Source organism: Pelodiscus sinensis, chromosome 1 (genome assembly GCF_052426305.1).
Source record: "Pelodiscus sinensis isolate ZL-2025 chromosome 1, ASM5242630v1, whole genome shotgun sequence".
NCBI lineage: Eukaryota > Metazoa > Chordata > Testudines > Trionychidae > Pelodiscus > Pelodiscus sinensis.
Window position 1 is genome coordinate 40,558,050 of NC_143052.1, and position 18,059 is coordinate 40,576,108.

The 18,059-nt window shown below is 40.4% G+C and overlaps 1 protein-coding gene across 3 annotated transcripts in view; it reads left to right on the forward strand.

Moving 5' to 3' along the window:
• Positions 1 to 18,059, forward strand: part of GRM8 (glutamate metabotropic receptor 8) — a 507,705-nt gene that overhangs the window by 392,171 nt on the left and 97,475 nt on the right. For all 3 annotated transcript variants that reach the window (XM_014573390.4, XM_014573388.4, XM_075928359.2), the window contains one exon: positions 9,299 to 9,435. In XM_014573390.4, the coding sequence (XP_014428876.1) occupies positions 9,299 to 9,435 (137 nt within the window). The remainder of the gene's footprint in view (positions 1 to 9,298; positions 9,436 to 18,059) is intronic.

Below are 18,059 nucleotides of genomic sequence, written 5' to 3' on the forward strand. Positions count from 1 at the left end.
CCAGATTGTTACATTTTTAAGACGGGGACTGATCAAGCTGGGGCTTCCAGTACCTGAATGTGATTCTCAATCATTCAGAAGAGGTTCTGGGGGGACTAATGCAATTCAGTCAATTGGGCATTGACATTTTAAAGCATGCTGGATGCACATGAGACCGCAGTTGGGGAATCAGCATTAATTTTCATTTGTGCTTCCATTCCAGATTCTGACACATGAGCATGTTATGAAACCAGCTCTTTCTCCTTCTGTACACTAAGGTGGCCCCTGATCCTATACCAGATACGATTGTGGTTCACCATAGGGAGAATGATTTGAGAATCTTTAGTGAGGTGGACTTAATGATTAGCACACAAAGGGACTTGGGGCAGACCCTAGAACTTTTCCTAGCAGTACAAAATATTTGATTGGTCTTGTTACAACGATGAGTGTGGCAAAGAGCTTTGTAGCCACCTAAAGTCGGTAAGGCTAGGAGGCATGTAATAGGTAGGTGGCCAAATTCATCCTTGGCAAAGGATTTGTGTGGTAATTTCTCATCTGGACATCATGTACAGAGCACCAGAATTAGTCAGAGAGAACAGGGTCAACTTGTCAGACTTGGGAGTGGACACATTTTTTGGCCCATATAAAAGAGGTGATTTATTACATCTCTGGGAATACAGCTAGGTGTGGAGGACAGGAAGAGTAAGGCAGCCAAGCTAATTACTGGTGTCTCCTTGTGGTGGATTGTGCAGGTACAATGGATACAGCTAAAATGTAGGTAAAGGATTTGAATGAGGTATTCTTTAAAGGAATAGAAACATAAAGGGTTTGGATTGATATGGCAGGGAGTCAAGTTCTCCTTCCTTTATAGCTCCCTTACTCCTCATTTAAGAGGATATGATGAGCTCCTAGCAGCACATTGGCTGGAGACCAGAATGGGTATAGAGAGGGCTGAGAGCAGCCCTTCCAGGTATATGAAAAAGATTATGGAATTGCCCCAATGGTATACTCGCATTGTCCGGTCTCTCCCTGACCCTTAGGAATGAAGTTGCCGAGCAAATTAAACAGCATCCGATCTCTCCTGTCTTCACTGCTGCATAGTTAGACCATGGAGCCTTTTGTGACCGATAACAACTACTGGAAAATCATATTAGGAGATTCCCTAATGTATTGTTAGTTTGTTAATTATTGCACAGCTGATTGCTCAGCAGGAAACAAGGAGTGAGAGCTCAGTGTGTCAAATGTGAACTTGCTGAATCAGAAGCAGTTGGTCCATGGATTAACTGTATCACATTGTTCTCATTTGGAATCTGCTTGCACTATGTGAACAGGAGTCCTCATTTGGACTTGTGGTGGACATACAGAAAAATGACATGTTTGTTAAATGGACTAATTGATGTGCTGTCCTGATTTTGTAGTAGCATTCCTGCAAGAGAGGAATTATGGCTGTCAGTGTTGTTTGAGAAAAATAAAAATCTCAGTTTCCTGTTTTTCTCACATTTGTTGTATTTTCAAAAAACAAAAATCTCTAACACTTTGCACAGAATTGGTGCAGGGGGAGTCAACTAAGTATTTCCTGTTTTTTTCCTGACATTTCTAGGATTTAAACAAAAATTGAGGAAGGGCAAAATGGCCATAACCTTACCATCATTGAAACATAATTTGGTGGGAGAGGTGCAGGGGAAGGGTAGGAATTTATTTTTTAATCTTGACAGTGCAATTTTTGAGAGGAGTGACAAGACAGAGAAAGTAAATATGCCATCAGATACATGCTTCCTTCTATGTAAGTCCTAACAAAATTATAAAATAATATTGTATACAAACTTCAGAGGGTGTGGTCATGGCTCAGGAGAATCTAATGGCTCTGACAAATTTTGTTATTAGTTCCTCCATTCAGACTCATTCCCTCATGCTCCTTGTTTTGTTTTCAGGGGTGAGGGAGAGGAGGAACCTGACAGCTGAAGTTTTGTCAAGTCCCCAGTTACCAACAGCTGTCCATAGTCTGGCAGATAAAGTAGAAATTTGCTGAAGAGCTGGTTCATCAGACTGGATCATTTGGCAAGGAGGTTGAAGACCTTGAACTATAGTCTTGATATCACTAGAGACTGGGTAGAAGCTCAGATAGTGGAAATGAGGCATGTTAGGGGGACATATAGGGTATGTCTAGACTACATGCCTCTGCGGCAGAGGCATGTAAATTAGACATACTGACATAGTCAATGAAGCGAGGATTTAAATATCCCCTGCTACATTAAAATAAAAATGGCCGCTTCATTGTGCCGGCTCAGCTGATCGTCGGCACAACACGGCAGTCAAGATGCGGATCGGTTGGCAAGGAAAGGCTTTGCCGACCAGTCCCTTATGCCTTGTGAAATGAGGTTTACAGGATCAGTCGGCAAAGGCTTTCCTTGCCGACCAATCCGCGTCTTGACTGCCATGTTGTGCTGACGATCAGCTGAGCTGGCACAACCCGGCGGCTATTATTTTAATGAAGTGGACATATTTTAATGAAGTGGGAGATATTTAAATCCCTGCTTCGCTGACTATGTCGATATGTCTAATTTACATGCCTCTGCCGGCAGAGGCATGTAGTCTAGACATACCTTATGTCCCCCCATTATTGCTACCTTAACTATCTTCCAGACGCCAAAGATGCTTACTTCTCATCACGTAGGTTAGATACACCAGAGAACAACTCTGCTCTGATGAGTCTGGAAATACTATACAGGACTCTGAATTCCATCTATGAGCAACACCATGTGGATTTCATCTCATCTACAACTTTCCCATTCCAGTCAACTGCCTATTGGGCCCCTTGTACTGGGCTATGATCCACTGGATACAATGATCCAGTTCCCTGCTTGTGCTCCACATCTCCCCAGTGAGCCCTTCATGTACTTTCTCACAACACACACTGCCATTTTCCTGGCTCCACGTGATCATGCTTTCTGGAATGAGGAGAAGAAATCTCATCTTGCCAGTAATTGTACAATGATTTCCTGCTTGCTAACCTTTCCAGTTCCCCAAAATAATCTGAATGATCTTTCTTCCATATTCTAGTGGTCTGAAGTTGGCACTAGTGTGTGACCAAAGGGAATTCTCTGATAGGTGTGCGTCAAGTCTGCACCATTTGTAATGTTGAAATTATGAATGAGGAAAAAAGAGAGAAGAATTTTCCAAATCTAGGCCTCTCCTCACCATATTCCGTATCTCTGTAAACTGGTAGGAATAATTCTACCTTGGCCAAAGAAGCATGCTATAGATTTTCAGCTCAATAAGCCCTTATTTACAATGTTAAAGGTCTGTGTGCATGTTAGAAATAAGTTGTAGAATGGAAATGACGTTGCAAGCTTATTGTGGACAACCCACCCCAAGGGCTCAGTTAAGAGGAAACACTCCAGATACTAGTAGAAGATGAAGAAGTTTGATAAAACCACGAGTTGCTCATTTAATCTCATATAGAACCCTTTAGAAGGTTCCATGCTTATGCCCCCTCCTTTTTTTTTCATTTTCATTTATTTATTTATTTTGCAATGACACCCCTGATCTAGAATGGGTTAGCTATCAATTAAGTCCCCAGGGTAGCATGTTCATCTCCTGATTAGTATCAAATGTTCTAGGAGGAATTCACCTGCTGTACTGCTCAATAATGACAGCAATGTCCTAATGGAATGACAATATAGCATGTACAATAGAGGGCCAACAGTGAAAAAGGTAATTATGGTACATTTAATAAGCATATCTTACCAGTTAAGTGGGGTGGATTTGTATGCGAGAGAACCATGGAGATGAAGTTTGGTAATGTCACGTGGGTGGGGGGAAAAGAATGTGGCTCAGGTAAAATGAGTATGGCAGGATGGAAGAGGAGTAAAAACTAAGGGAGGACATGTGGTTTTTGAGAGGATGGAGTCAGTGATAATGTTACTGTTTTCTTGCACTTCATCTACTACTTTGGTGACACTGCTGCAAAAGAAGTTGTTATATTTGTGAGAGATGTTTCCTATCATATTTCCACTCACATAGTTCCCAACATACATTTAAGACAAAAGATCTCTCATTTTCCCTGAGCAGAAAATCAGGACCATACGCTGTTCAGAGAAGGATTGTGGAAAGTATATAAATTATTATTGAAGGTGCATTGTGTATTTTTTTACGTTTAAAAATGATTGTTATCTGCCCATTGACATTTTGATAGACTCCAGTCTACTCCTTCACACAAATGCAACTTTGTGCTTGATGCATTCTAGGTATATGATTGCTGCACAAAACCTAAATATTTTCTATTGCTCCCATGTGATTTTCCAATAGTCGTGGTAGCTGATATTGCCACTGTTTTTCTATTTAAATAGAATAGGATTTATGTGGATGGTAAACTGTTGACTTCTTAATGAATTCTTCTGTATGTTTTCATTTTAATCTGTGACTGAGTAGTCCAGCTGTAAGCTAGATACGCTTCTCACTTCAAGAGAAGCCATATTATTTTAAGCAAAGTGAAACTCACAAAGTGGATGTAAAGGAACAAGACATTCACTAGACACATACAGGTTATGGAGAGAATGGCCAGAATGCCTTAAGCTGTGCTGGGAGAAGGAAACACATGTGGATCAGCCACTGTGTGCCCATGGAGTGCAAAGGGCTTTTACCAGTAATAGGGTATGTCTATGCAGCAGGGTACATCTATGCAGTAGGGCTAAAGTTGGAATAAGCTACACAACTCAGCTATGTTAATTGCATAGCTTAAATCCAAATGGCTTAACTTGGCTTTTGGCAGTGTCTACAGAGCAGATAGTTGAAGGAAGAAAACTCTTCCCTCGACTTCCCTTACTCCTCGTGAATTGAGGGTTACCATGAGTTGGAGTAAGAAGTCTTCCAGCTCGACACTATTTTAGAATAAAGGCTTGTAGTGTAGATATGCTCTTTGTTATTTTGGAATAACATTAGTTATTCTGAAATAACTCTGCTGTGTAGATGTAACCATAGTGCTGACACAAATGATAATGCATGGGGCAGCAAAGCTGTAGCTCTAGTCAACTCCCTTCTGGATGTCAGGTACCACTCATGGCACTAATATTTCTCATTTGTACAAGGAATGAGTGGGATTCTGGGCTGTCTCTTGTGCAGAAATGTAATGGGCAGCAGGCTTCTAATGAATCCCTATGCTGAAGGCAGCAGACAACAGATAAATTACACTCACCTGTGTGGAATCAGGACTAGACTCATGTAGTACCTCTTAAAAAACCCCTCAAAGTCTTCTACAGTATGAACTATAGAACCTGACCCCTTATCTTCTCTGTGAGTCAGCCACTTAGTAACAATATAATCTCACAAATACATAGAATCAGTACATCATATCCCTTTCACTTCCCCAATACCACTCCAGCTCTGTTGCACTCATAAAAAAGCAGCCAGAATTTAGTTCATGACAAGGATGAATCTTTCAGTGTCTTCGGCTCATAATCAGTAATTCTAGAGTGGTGTTATGAAAGATCTTTGTTTGAAGATGCAGATTTAAATAGCTGTAGGACAATAATTGTTTGCTATTTTAGAGACCATACTGTTCATTGCTTGAAAATTATCTTCTGTATGGAGTTTGCATAGATAATAGCTGCATTTATCGCTGAACCTTACATAACTGGATACACTGCATATTGCTCTTTTGTCTGCCAGCCTAACATTTGCAAATTAGACTCCCTCAGTTCTATTTAATTGCTGATAATTCTTTGGAGTTTTTGTCCCTTAATTAAGTACAAAGTATAAAATGTTTTAACAGCTCCTCTCTTCTCTCTGAGTTGATTTCATTTAAACCTTCTATCTATCTTCTTAAAATGAATATCAGTGACAGATAGTTCCTTTTAAATGTTAAAGATATTTCCTTCTCTTTTGGGATTTCTAAGTACTGTAAGTTCAGATACGAGCATTTCCTTTGCTACTTTCCCATCACATTTTAATTAATGTACATCAGACATTTTTCTCTGTTGTTTTAACAGTTAATTAAAAAGAGAAAGTCTATAAAATTCCTTAGTACTCAAAACTGATTATATTATTAATTATAATGATTGATGATCTTATAAACTGCCACATTCTTCCAATATGTCTTAATTTAATACAATTTTTAGCTATACTACATTCTGAGATTTTCTCTGGAGACTGTCCATTGTCTATATTTGAATGCATCAGAATGACTCAGTCTTGCAAGCTGATCTATCTGGGCAAACCCCCACAATGAATTTTCATTTTCAGTGGGACTTCCAATGGAAAGAAAGATCCACCCAGGTGGATTGACTTCTAGTATCATGATTTCAATAATGAGGCTTTAATGTATTAACACTTACTTTAAGAAAGCTATAGTTTGATATTTTGGTGTAAGGAGAATGGGGAGGTGTTGATTTAATGAAATATGGAAATCACTGTGCTGAATCTGCTATGGGAGAGTTTGGAACTGTTAGTACATGGCATTGATTCAGCCTGTCACTACAGCCATTTATTTTAGCATGTACACAGAGCATGAAACATTTCTATAAGAGGAATCCTAGGACTGTTGATACACATTAGCATTTTCCCTTCCTCAAAAAGCCCATTTCATTTCTAAAAGGTTTATCACTATCTAATTTTAGGGTCCTGTACCGGTGAATCAATGCCTGTCTATTAGAGTCAAACACTATCTCAACATCTGCTTTTCTAGTTGTTCAGCTTCCTCCACATAGAGCCACAAACATTCATTTCTCTAAAGGACTCTTTAATTCCTCTAAGATTCAGTAATATTAACACAGACCATGTTATAGAATATAATGTCAGACATTATGTTTAGCCAGCTTTATCATGCTTTTAATCTGTGATATTTTACATCTTCACTAGCATTCATTTTCATGTCAAAGGAATCTCTTGTAAAACAACTGCCACAAAGGGTTAAGCCCCTTCTATTATATTAGCTTCCCTTTGCCCCCGCTCTCTCATATATATAACTTATTTTATGGGATTTTCTTCCATTGTTTTCTGATTCACAGTGATAGCTTGTTTAAGATTATCTCAGTTTTGGAGGGTTCACATATAATTGAGGTCAGAAGGCCATTATTTTAATACTGTTTACCTAATATGCTAATTTATCATAAAGAGCTATTTGCTATAATAATGCTGACAGTTATTCAGGGTAGGAGGGATTTTTCAAACTAGATTATTACTTCATAATATTATAAGAAAATATAACATTAGCCTTAACAAATGGCATTCTTTCCCTTTATATTTTGTTGAACTGGCTGATACCTTCAAAATGAATGGAACTACCTTCCATTGAACTACCTTCAAAATGAATAGAATCAGAGCTACCCAGCCATGTGTCATGTTAAGAATGATTCTCCTTTTGGTCAAATGGAGGGGAGGGGGTTCAGAGTTCTAGCCTCACTTTGCCTGTAGAGCTTTGAGGGACTTGGCATGAGGTCGTGAGGAGGCCACACAATTCTTATACTATGCATTAAAGGGATGACAAATACATACCTTAAAAGGATTACCTTGATGATGTGCAATGCTCAGCAATCTGATTCATATATTCAGCCCATCTGCTTGCCCTTCTTTATCATTCTTTAGGGCTATATCATGGCATTTAACTACAGTGCTACAGAAGGGATAGTGCAGTGCCACACTCCCAGCAGAAGTATCGGGAAGCATTGTGATTGCGCTAAGAAGTTGTAATCTGTTGCACTTCTTTGAGGGTACAGCATAGTCACCACATTCTCTTTAGGTTGGCATGTGGAGGAGACTGGCGGCAGTTATGTATACTTTCCATTTGGAAATATAAAAATTGTCTGGAGACCTTAATAAATAGAGATTGGGTACTTCCCGTTTCCAGGCATGCTGAAAACAGTGCAAGAACAGTCTTTCTTGAAATATTTTGAGACTTTTGGTTTTGAAAGTGAATAAGAAATAAACAGCAAGAAAACATACATGTATTTGAGCCCCAGAAAAAGTTTAGTTTGAGGACAGGTGAAGGTTCAGTTAATTGCTAAGTTTATTTAAATCAGTTCTCACATTCTTAGGATTCTACCATAGTATCGTCTGTTATGTAACTATAATGGTGACATGTTGTATATAAGTATCTGAATAAATGATAGGTTAAAATAATACATTACAGTTTAATTACACTATAAGTGAATACAACTTGGAAAGCCTCAGCTTACTTACTTTTAAAATACAGTGTTAAGTGATTGCTGACAAAAGATCACAGAATGATTTGGTGCTTATAATAATTGTTTATACTTTGAACAGACTGTCTAGAGATATCTGGTGTGAGCTTTGCAATATTGCAAAATTTTCACAAAAGTAACTGAAGATATTTCACACAGCTATGTCCATCAGCAGGCAGCTCCCAGATGTGGACCTCCAACCTCATTCTCTGCTGAAGATATTCTAGCTAAGACATGATTTGATACAGTGCCTCAAAGTCTTTTACCACTATGCCACTATACATAGCAAGCGGCATCCTGTATTGATTTCTCCTCCTAACACTTTGACTCTTCTCATGTGTGAATTTTCAGAACAGAGGAGACTGGAATTTGTCACACCTTCAGTACAACACTCCTGACAATTGTGATTTCTGAGAAACTCTGGGCTTAACTCATCGTTGAGTTATATCCATTTTATCCTGGTTTAACTATGTTGACTTAATTAAGGTTCTTTAACCTATGCCATTTGGCAATGGTCCCAAGGGACTGTTCACTAGCTGAGAGCAGCCACAGTCCAATAGCACACAAGCAAAACCCTTGCTGCTGTTAGGATGCCCCATATGCTTGGGGTGTGTGATGCAAGACCAGGCTATGCCAGCATTATCGGAGAACTCTCCAACATCTGGGGAATTCTCAGCTAACCAGACACAAAGCCTGAATCTTTCCTGCACTTTTAGGCTGTACTCAAGTCCTGTGGTGAAGTTTTGACACTTTTTGAAGTTAGTGTGAGTTTTGCCATTGATTTCAACAGGGCCTGGATTTCACTCCTGGTTCTTATAGTAGCCATCTATTACTAATCAATGTTAAGCCTCTAACTGAATATTTATATTTGTAATTTGGTTTGACTTGCTTTATGTAGGTTAGCTAGCACTGATGGATAGTTTATTTTGTGATGCGAGTAATAACATCGCACAACAGCCTTTTCTTTACAAGTTTTTAAGGTTTATTATAATGCAGACAACATTGCACGAAAACTTGCATGATGTGATCATATCATCTTGTCTCATTTTTTTGAGAACATGTTAAAGAAAAAAAAGAAGTTAGAGTTATGATAATGTTTTTGTAGGAACTTTATTTGAATTGTGGTTCATCTTTTTTTGTAGGGAGTGCTGGAACGCCTGTTATTTTCAATGAAAATGGTGATGCTCCTGGACGCTATGATATTTTTCAGTATCAAATGACTAACAAAAGTACAGAATACAAAATAATTGGTCACTGGACAAATCAACTTCATTTAAACGTAAGTAGCAGGTTCATTTCATAGTTGCCATTAATGAGAAGCTGGAGCAGGGGTGGGCAATAACTTGGTGGCGGTTCACCAGGGTTAGCCCAGGGTGGATTGCTGCCACTGTAGTTACCTGCATGGTAACAACAGGTACCACTGATTGCAGCTCCCATTGGCCATGGATTGCTGTTCCCAGCCAATGGGAATGGTGGGAAGCAGCCTGGACCAGGACACTGTTTCCTGCAGCAACCATTGGCCAGGAATGGCAATCCGCAGTCAAGGGGAGCTGAGATCTCTGGTACTAGTAGGTAAATACAGAAGTGAGGGCCTGCTAGGAGCTAACCTTGGCAGACCAGATCTGCCCCATGAGCCACTATTTGCCTACCCCTGAGTTAGCGCATTTGAGCTTTTGTTTAAAAAATCTTATTTTTGATAATTTTATAACCCCAGCAATTTTTTCCTAAGCAAGGAAACTAAAGAAATCTCATTTTTTAGCACAGATATTCCCTGTGTTCCTCTGTTCCTTTATACTGTATTTTAGCATCTTCTCTCTAGCCAGGTAGGGGTAATGGAAGTTTCTTCTTCATAAATAGGCTATTACCCAAAATAATTGGATGTGCACCACTCATGTCTTCAAGTGATTATGCAAACAGGTGCAACTTTCTTGAAGTCAAAAGGCAGATTTTTTCCAATAATCGCTCATGACCTCAGATCACCCACATGAAAGTAAAGTGCAGGGCTACAGTGCTGCCAGAGTGATAAAATTGTTAATTTATGAACAGAAGAAAGGGAGAGCCTGGAATGACATTCTGGCTATATTTTTATACTGTTAGTTTGGATTATACCCCAACAACAATAAATAGCCTGGATTTATGCATTAAGGTGCCATATAAAAATATACTTTTCTACTACTGTTATACATAGTGTTCATTTGGGCTGTGGGATCACTAGCAATTTTATTAGTTCCTGGTTTTAGTATGAATCCAAACCACTGTCCAAGCTTTAGGGAACATCAAAAAAGACTTGAGCTGCTGTGGATCCTCCTTCCCCTTCACAGAATGCTAGTCTCCTAAATATATCCACTCTCCCAATCGATACCAGATATCTTCATATCCTTCATTCACCCTGCTTAATCCAGGCAGTCTCATGCCCATCCCTACTTGGTGGTGTCTGCTTCTGAACAAAAGGCCAACAGTCTTTCCCCGCTCCATCAGATCTTCAGGAAATAAGTGGCTGGTTGGCCTGCTTCCCAGGACGTCTAGGCTTCAGGAAGTGTGAACCCTGATGACTGGGTCTACCCATCAGTGTTTGCTGATGTCATGCAAACTTCAAAGGACGGGCTTTACACATATCTTGTTTTCAGTATGAGGCACATAATAACCAAAACAAAGCTATAAGTATTTACAAATTATTGTTTCTGAGATTACTTTGCAATAATTATCAGAGTGCTACCAATGGTGATGCATGTAATAGCTTCCCCTTTTCAACCACCGCTCTGAAAAATCACTTCATCTTATCTACCATTCCTACTTAGCAAGATGCCTTTGCCTTATTTTGGGGGCTCAAATGGAAGCATACAAATATGCAGCCTTTGATAACAGGATTATGTGCCTGTGTTATCTCCTTCCAATAGCCTTGTATGAAAGGGAGAGTGTCTCTTTGTATCAGTCTGCTGAGTAGTGTAAGAAAAATAGGAGAGGTGAAGGAGAAATGCTCAACAGCATAAGGAGAAATTTACTAGTCAGTTCTTGAAAACATGAGAATAAGAACTTGAAACTAAAGTTGTGTTCATTACAGTTTGGGGATAAGTTCCATTTTCCCTTAAATGCTACAATTTTGATAGGATGTGAAATAGCTTATTGATGAAGAGAAATATTTATATTTAAATATTTAAGCTTTTCATAATTTGCACTTCATTCTGTTTGATTTAGTTGTAACTGCATTTGTTTTCTTAAAAAAAAAGATGACTAAAGCTCTTGTTCATTTTTCAGTATTTCAGTCCTGTTGTAGATGGTTTGTTCTTTTTTATATAATCCTTGTTTGTCATGTGATAGTTATGAGGGGTGTGACATATATGGCTAAGCTGGTAAGTATCGGAGGCTACTGAAAACAGCGTTACAACTGAGTTATACAAGCACCTGTCTTTGCTACAATCTTGTGCTCCCATCTCTTTCTTTCCTACTCCCCTCCCCTATTTGTTATTCACCTGCCACATATTATATGAATTTTAGTTTATAAACTCTCTGGGGCAGGAACTATTTCTGCTTAATCTGTTTGCACAGTATCTGGTGCAATGACTCCTAATCCTTATTTGGGCTCTTAGCCACTCATACAATTGAAATAAATTAATTAACAATGATGGTGATGACTGATAATTGTATTCCTTTTCTGTATTCACCAAGCTTAGTACATGTGTGGGTGTTATTTTATCTACTGATTACCTATTGTAACAATGCAACATATTTATTTTACTAAAAACATTTATTGGGCACGGGGTAACCTTTACTGATAATTACCAGCACTGGTAATCAGCACACTGCAAACCATATTATGGTCTTTGATGCCAGGTGGAATTTCCATTGATGGCAAAGGAGGTATCAAGTATAGATCAAAGACAATATACCAATCTAAGATAACAGATCAACTTTTTAAATCACTGACATAAAATACAGGCCTTTTTATATCAATATCTTTCTTACCTCCCAGAACAGATACTTTCCCTTTAGTGAAGCTACACTAGTGAAGCCCTGTTGTTAAGTGACTGCAGTTGTTAACTATTAACCAAATATAATCTATAATACCTAACTTTTTTCATCAGTAGATTTCAAAATACTGTACAAAGAAGGTAAGTACTATATTAGGGTATGTCTACATTGCCACGCTAGTTCGAACTAGGGTGGCTAATGTAGGCATTCGAAGTTGCAAATGAGGCCTGGGATTTAAATATCTCGGGCTTCATTTGCATCTTGCCGGGCGCCGCCATTTTAAATCCCCATTAGTGCGGACTCCGTGTCTGCGGCTATACGTGGCACGGAGTAGGTAGTTTGAATTAGGCTCTCTAATTCGAACTACCGTTACTCCTCGTGGAATGAGGGGTACCGGTAGTTCGAATTAGAGAGCCTAATTCGAACTACCTACTCCATGCCGCGTGTAGCCGCGGGCACGGAGTCTGCACTAAGGGGGATTTAAAAATGGCGGCGCCTGGCAAGATGCAAATGAAGCCCGGGATATTTAAATCCCGGGCTTCATTTGCAACTTCGAATGCCTACATTAGCCACCCTAGTTTGAACTAGGGTGGCAGTGTAGACATACCCTTATTACCCTTCATTTTACAAAGGCAGACCCAGCAGGGCAGGAATGGGAACCCAAGTCCCCACTGTGTCATTCTAATGTTTGATGCACAATGCTACACTTCTGTTCAGAACCGGCATTAGGGGCAGGCGAGCAAGCCAGGCAGTCGCCTGTGGCCGCCATTTTCAAGGGGCCACCAACAGAGCCATTGTTAGGGGCGGGCCACGATCACATTTTGGCCCAACCTCACGAATCCACCCCCCAGATTTCCCTGGTTACTCCCCAACCTTTTTTTTTTTTTGCTTGACAAATGTTTGTCCAGTATTTTTTTTGAAACCATTAGGCAACCCTACGTGTGAGCCAGGAGGTCACTCGGGGCTGCCAATTGGTTAGGACCAGGCCTGTTTAGTTCATATGGTCTATTCTGCCAACATTTTCATTTCAAACTGCTTTGTAAATTTTCTCATAAAGCTGTTTTATTCAGTAAGCATATGTCTACCCAGAAAAGTTATTTTGAAATAACAGCCATTATTTCAAAATAACTTTACCAGCATCTACACAGCCAAACCGCTATTTCAAAATTAACTCGAAATAGCGGAGGGCTTATTTCAAAATTGGTAAACCTCATTCCACGAGGAATAGCACCAATTTTGAAATTGCTATTTCGAAATAAGCATTGTGTAGATGCTTATTTCGAAATAGGAGGTCTCCAGCCCTTCCCAGGGTGCCCTGGTGGCCACTCTGGGCACAACCAAGAAAACTCCTCTCCCTTGCCCTCTTCCCAGAGCCCTTAAACGGGTAGACTCTGGCCACAGTGCCTATGCCAGCTCCAAGCCTGCCAGCCCAGAGCCAGCAGTGGCTGCACCTGATCCAGTGACCCCAGCATGATCCAGGCAGCTAGTGCCAGCCAGTCCTCCACTGCTCCCCAGGACCTTTCTGCCCGCTCCCAGGAGCCTGCCAAGGGCTGGAAAAGGCGGGCGCCTTCCTGGTCCAGTGCGGAGATCAGAGACCTAATTCAGGTTTGGGGGGATGCCTCCAATGTCCATGATCTCCACACTAAATGGAGGAATGCAGCCGTCTACAGGTGGATGGCTGCCACTCTGGCCACCAAAGGCCACATGCGAACCCAGGAACAGGTTCGCATGAAAATAAAGGAGCTGTGGCAGGCGTATGCCAGGGCCACAGGGGGAAGGTCCCAACCAGGGGCAGACTGAGACTCCTGCCCCTATTCTGATGTTGTGGACCACATCCTGGGGGGCAGGATGGTCCATGCCCCCCAGTGGTCATCGATCCTGGGGCAGAGCTTGCTGCCTCCTGCTGCTCCAGCCCCTGCTGCCTCCCCACCTCCCGCTTTTCCTCCCCCTTCTTCTCCGCCTCCTGCTTCTTCCTCCCCATCCTCCCCACACCTCCAGGGATTCTGAGACTCCTGCACCCATGTTGATGGGAGAAAGTTGGGCCGGCAAGATCCCCAACCCTGAGCCCTGAGTTTCTTCTCCCCCTTCCTCCCCTTGCTAGCTCCCTCCTCCCAGGTTTCCCCCTCCCCTCTCCCACCTTCCCTCCTCCTCTCTCTTACCTTCTTTCCTCTGTCTCAATTCAGTTTCATTCCCCCCACCCCAGTTTTGTTCAATAAAGAGTCTTAGTTGTAATGAACACATGTGTCTTTGAGTGTACAGCAGGAAGGGGGTTAGGGAGCAGTAAGTGGAAGGACGGGAGGGAGGAATGAGGCACAAGCCCCCAGTGGGGCACACCAGGGAGACTGTTACTGCCTGTAGAACGTGCTGCCAGGCTTGCAGCAACACGTCCATGAGAAGCACCAGAGTGCCCAGGGGTAGCTCCGGCTCCATGCCGCAGAGTGCTGTTGTGTTCTGAATGAAGGCAACCAAAGTATGCAGAGAAAAAAATGCTTTGCTGTCCTTCAGAGATGTAGGCAAGCAAGCAGGGAAACCTTAGAACGGGATGTCCGGGGGGTCTCTTTAAGCACAGGTCTCAGATAGCCTCAGGCAGCAGCCACACAAGGTAACTCCTGACCTGATGACCTGCCAGAACCGGTTCCGGCCAACCTTAAATGCAATTCAGCATCCGCTCAGTGTGGACGCACTATTTTGAAATAGCAAAATGTTATTTGGAAATGCGTTTTGTGTCTAGACACATTATTTCAAAATAAGATATTTCAAAATAACTATTTTGAAATAAGATATTTCAAAATAACGCTGTAGGCTAGACATACCCTAAATGTTGTACTTCATTGAACTATATATTTTTAACAGAAACTTCATAGAAGTATTGCATATACTCTAAGGGCTTTCTCTGTGAATGATCAGTGGCCACTGTTAAGTTAACTTAACAATTAGTATATTTCCTCTGTTATGGAGTATTGAACTAGGTTGTCTAGGATATTTTTTCTTATAGATTTTGGCTGCTAGTCCCCATGCTACAGTGTGTCTGACCACTCTCTGGTCTCTGGTCTGGTCCTGACTTTAAGCTGGACCTTCAGGATTTGTGTACTGGGGACTTTGGTTCTTTAAAAGTTTTAACTAGCTCCTCAGGGGTCTTGTGGTCAACATGTCCTCTATTGGTGTGATATTGGCTTTTCTTTTGGGAAGAAAATACTAAAACTAGTTAGATAAAGACTCTGTATCTGAATCCCTAAAGGTTTGTTTGTCAATTGATTTGGCTGGCTTCAGAGTTCCTTCTAACTATGATATGGGTTTCTTCCTTTAAATCTCAGTAAAGTTAGTGCTTTCCTTCAGGCGGACTGACCTTTCAGTTTCCCTCTGCGGCAGCTATGGCTTCCAGAATCGGTATTTATTATTACTGCTCAACACTGAACCAACAAGAATAAACTCTTTAACTTGACAATGCTAATGTTCAAGCAAAGCAGCTGGCAAACACAATATAGAAATCAAAATTTTAAAGCACATTTAGTCCCCATATATACATTTTAACACAGGAGCAGATTTTGTCTGGCTTAGAGATATCAGATTCTGAATGCTGTCAGATGAATTTCAGAAACCCCAAGGGCCTGAAACAAAATACAGGACTATGTAGCACTTTAAAGACTAACAAGATGGTTTATTAGCTGATGAGCTTTCGTGGGCCAGACCCACTTCCTCAGATCAAATAGTGGAAGAAAATTGTCACAATCATATATACCAAAGGATATAATTAAAAAAAATGAACACACATGAAAAGGACAAATCAAATTTCAGAATAGAAGGAGGACGCGGGGAGGGAAGGTAAATGTCTGTGAGCTAATGGTATTAGAGGTGATAATTGGGGAACCTATTTTGTAATGGGTAAGATAGCTAGAGTCTTTGTTGAGACCCCCACACAGTGTCGAATTTTAGCATGAATGACAGTTCAGAGGATTCCCTTTCAAGTGCAGATTTAAAAGGCTTCTGAAGCAGGATGCAGGTAATTAAGTCTTTGAGACAGTGCCCTTTCTGGTTGAAATGGCAAGAAACTGTTTTTTGCCATTTCAACCAGAAAGGACACTGTCTCAACGACTTAATTACCTATATCCTGCTTCAGAAGCCTTTTAAATCTGCACTTGAAAGGGAATCCTCTGAATTGTCATTCATGCTAAAATTCGACACTCTGCATGGGGGTCTCAACAAAGACTCTAGCTATCTTACCCACTACAAAGATAGCTTCCCCAATTATCACCTCTAATATCATTAACTCACAGACATTTACCTTCCTTCCTTCCGCGCCCCCCCCCCCCCCGCATCAGCCTTCTGTTCTGAAATTTGATGTGTCCTTTTCATATGTGTTCATTTTTTTTAATTGTATCCTTTGGTATATATGGTTGTGACTATTTTCTTCCACTATTTGATCTGTGGAAGTGGGTCTGGCCCACAAAAGCTCATCAGCTAATAAACCATCTTGTTAGTCTTTAAAGTGCTTCATAGTCCTGTATTTTGTTTCAGCTATACCAGACTAACACGGCTACATTTCTATCACTATTCCCCAAGGGCCTGATTCTCATTCACAAGAGGGCTACATTTCACCACCCTGGCAGTGTACATTTGCACACACTTTAAAATCCCTTTAAACTACCGGACTGGTGTAAAGGAGATATTAGAAAATATGATCCTAGACAATAAGTTATGTGCCTTTTTGTGATTTCCATTTCTTTATTGCAAGTAGCAGACAAGGTATTTCAGAGCAAAATTTGAAAGAAATAATATTTGCCTCAAAAAAGTGCTGATATTCATAACAAATAAGACACACATAAAGCACTGTAGTTTGTTTCCACCGAAAACCTCATATTTTATTCATTTAGCTACAGTACTCTGCATACCAGGTCACATGTAATACTTCCTAACAAATGTGTGGACTTTGCAAATTTGAGCCTTCAGCCATATAATCTCCACAGGAGGAAAGCTGTTAAAACAAGCTTGCAGTCTTTGGCATTTATGATTTGGCAAATGTACTTCCTTTTATGATTAATAATGAATCCCTTTTTAAAACTTGGGTCACTTAGCACTATGTGTTGTAACATGAGTGCTAGCTAGAAATGCTTACTGACGGCTTCTCTCAGCTGCAGTAACTAGAGCAAGTCCTGAGCCAGGAAGATCAGATCCAAATTTATGAAACACTTGTTTTTTAACATTAGACTTCTTTCCTCCTCCACTGAATAGAAGTTGGGGAAATAAAAAAGCATCAGTTTTACATGATTGTTTTAGCATTAAGGAGAAACCTGGTCACTCAGATTAACAGAGACTGTATACAAGAATGGTAAGTGACTTGTTTATGGATTTTATTCTGTAGCAACATCTTCATTAGCACTGTTTTTCAGCTAAGAAAGGATTAAATTAGACCTTTCTAGACATGAAGATCTAACAGAGATGGTAACAATTGTAAAACCATGCTGGCCTTCAGCACAAGGTTTGGGGAACTAGTGAAGTCTGGAAATCCTACAGAGCACATTGAACTTAACCTTTTGGCAAGAGTGTAAGAAAAGGAGGTTTGTCAGCGCTGAGTCTCTGTCCCAGGGTCTAGAGGCCTCACACATTATAAGCCTAACCTTGTAGGAAAGGATCAGCATTGAGATCCCTCAATTTTTATGAGTCAGAATTAAAACTATACTGACTTCCTGCCTATTGAACAGTAGAAAAGCAAAAATGATATAAAAAGCTTGGGATCTTTGCTCTACCTTTAGTAAACAAGACTTGGGGCTTACCCTAGTGCATTACATTTCATTAAAGGACCCAAATGATCCATTTTCATCCGATGGCTAATATAAATTTGATTGTATAAAAAACTGCAGAATCCAAACTCAAAGAATAACAGTGGGCAAAACAAAACAAAACAAAACAAAAACTCCTAGTTGGAGCACCTTCTAG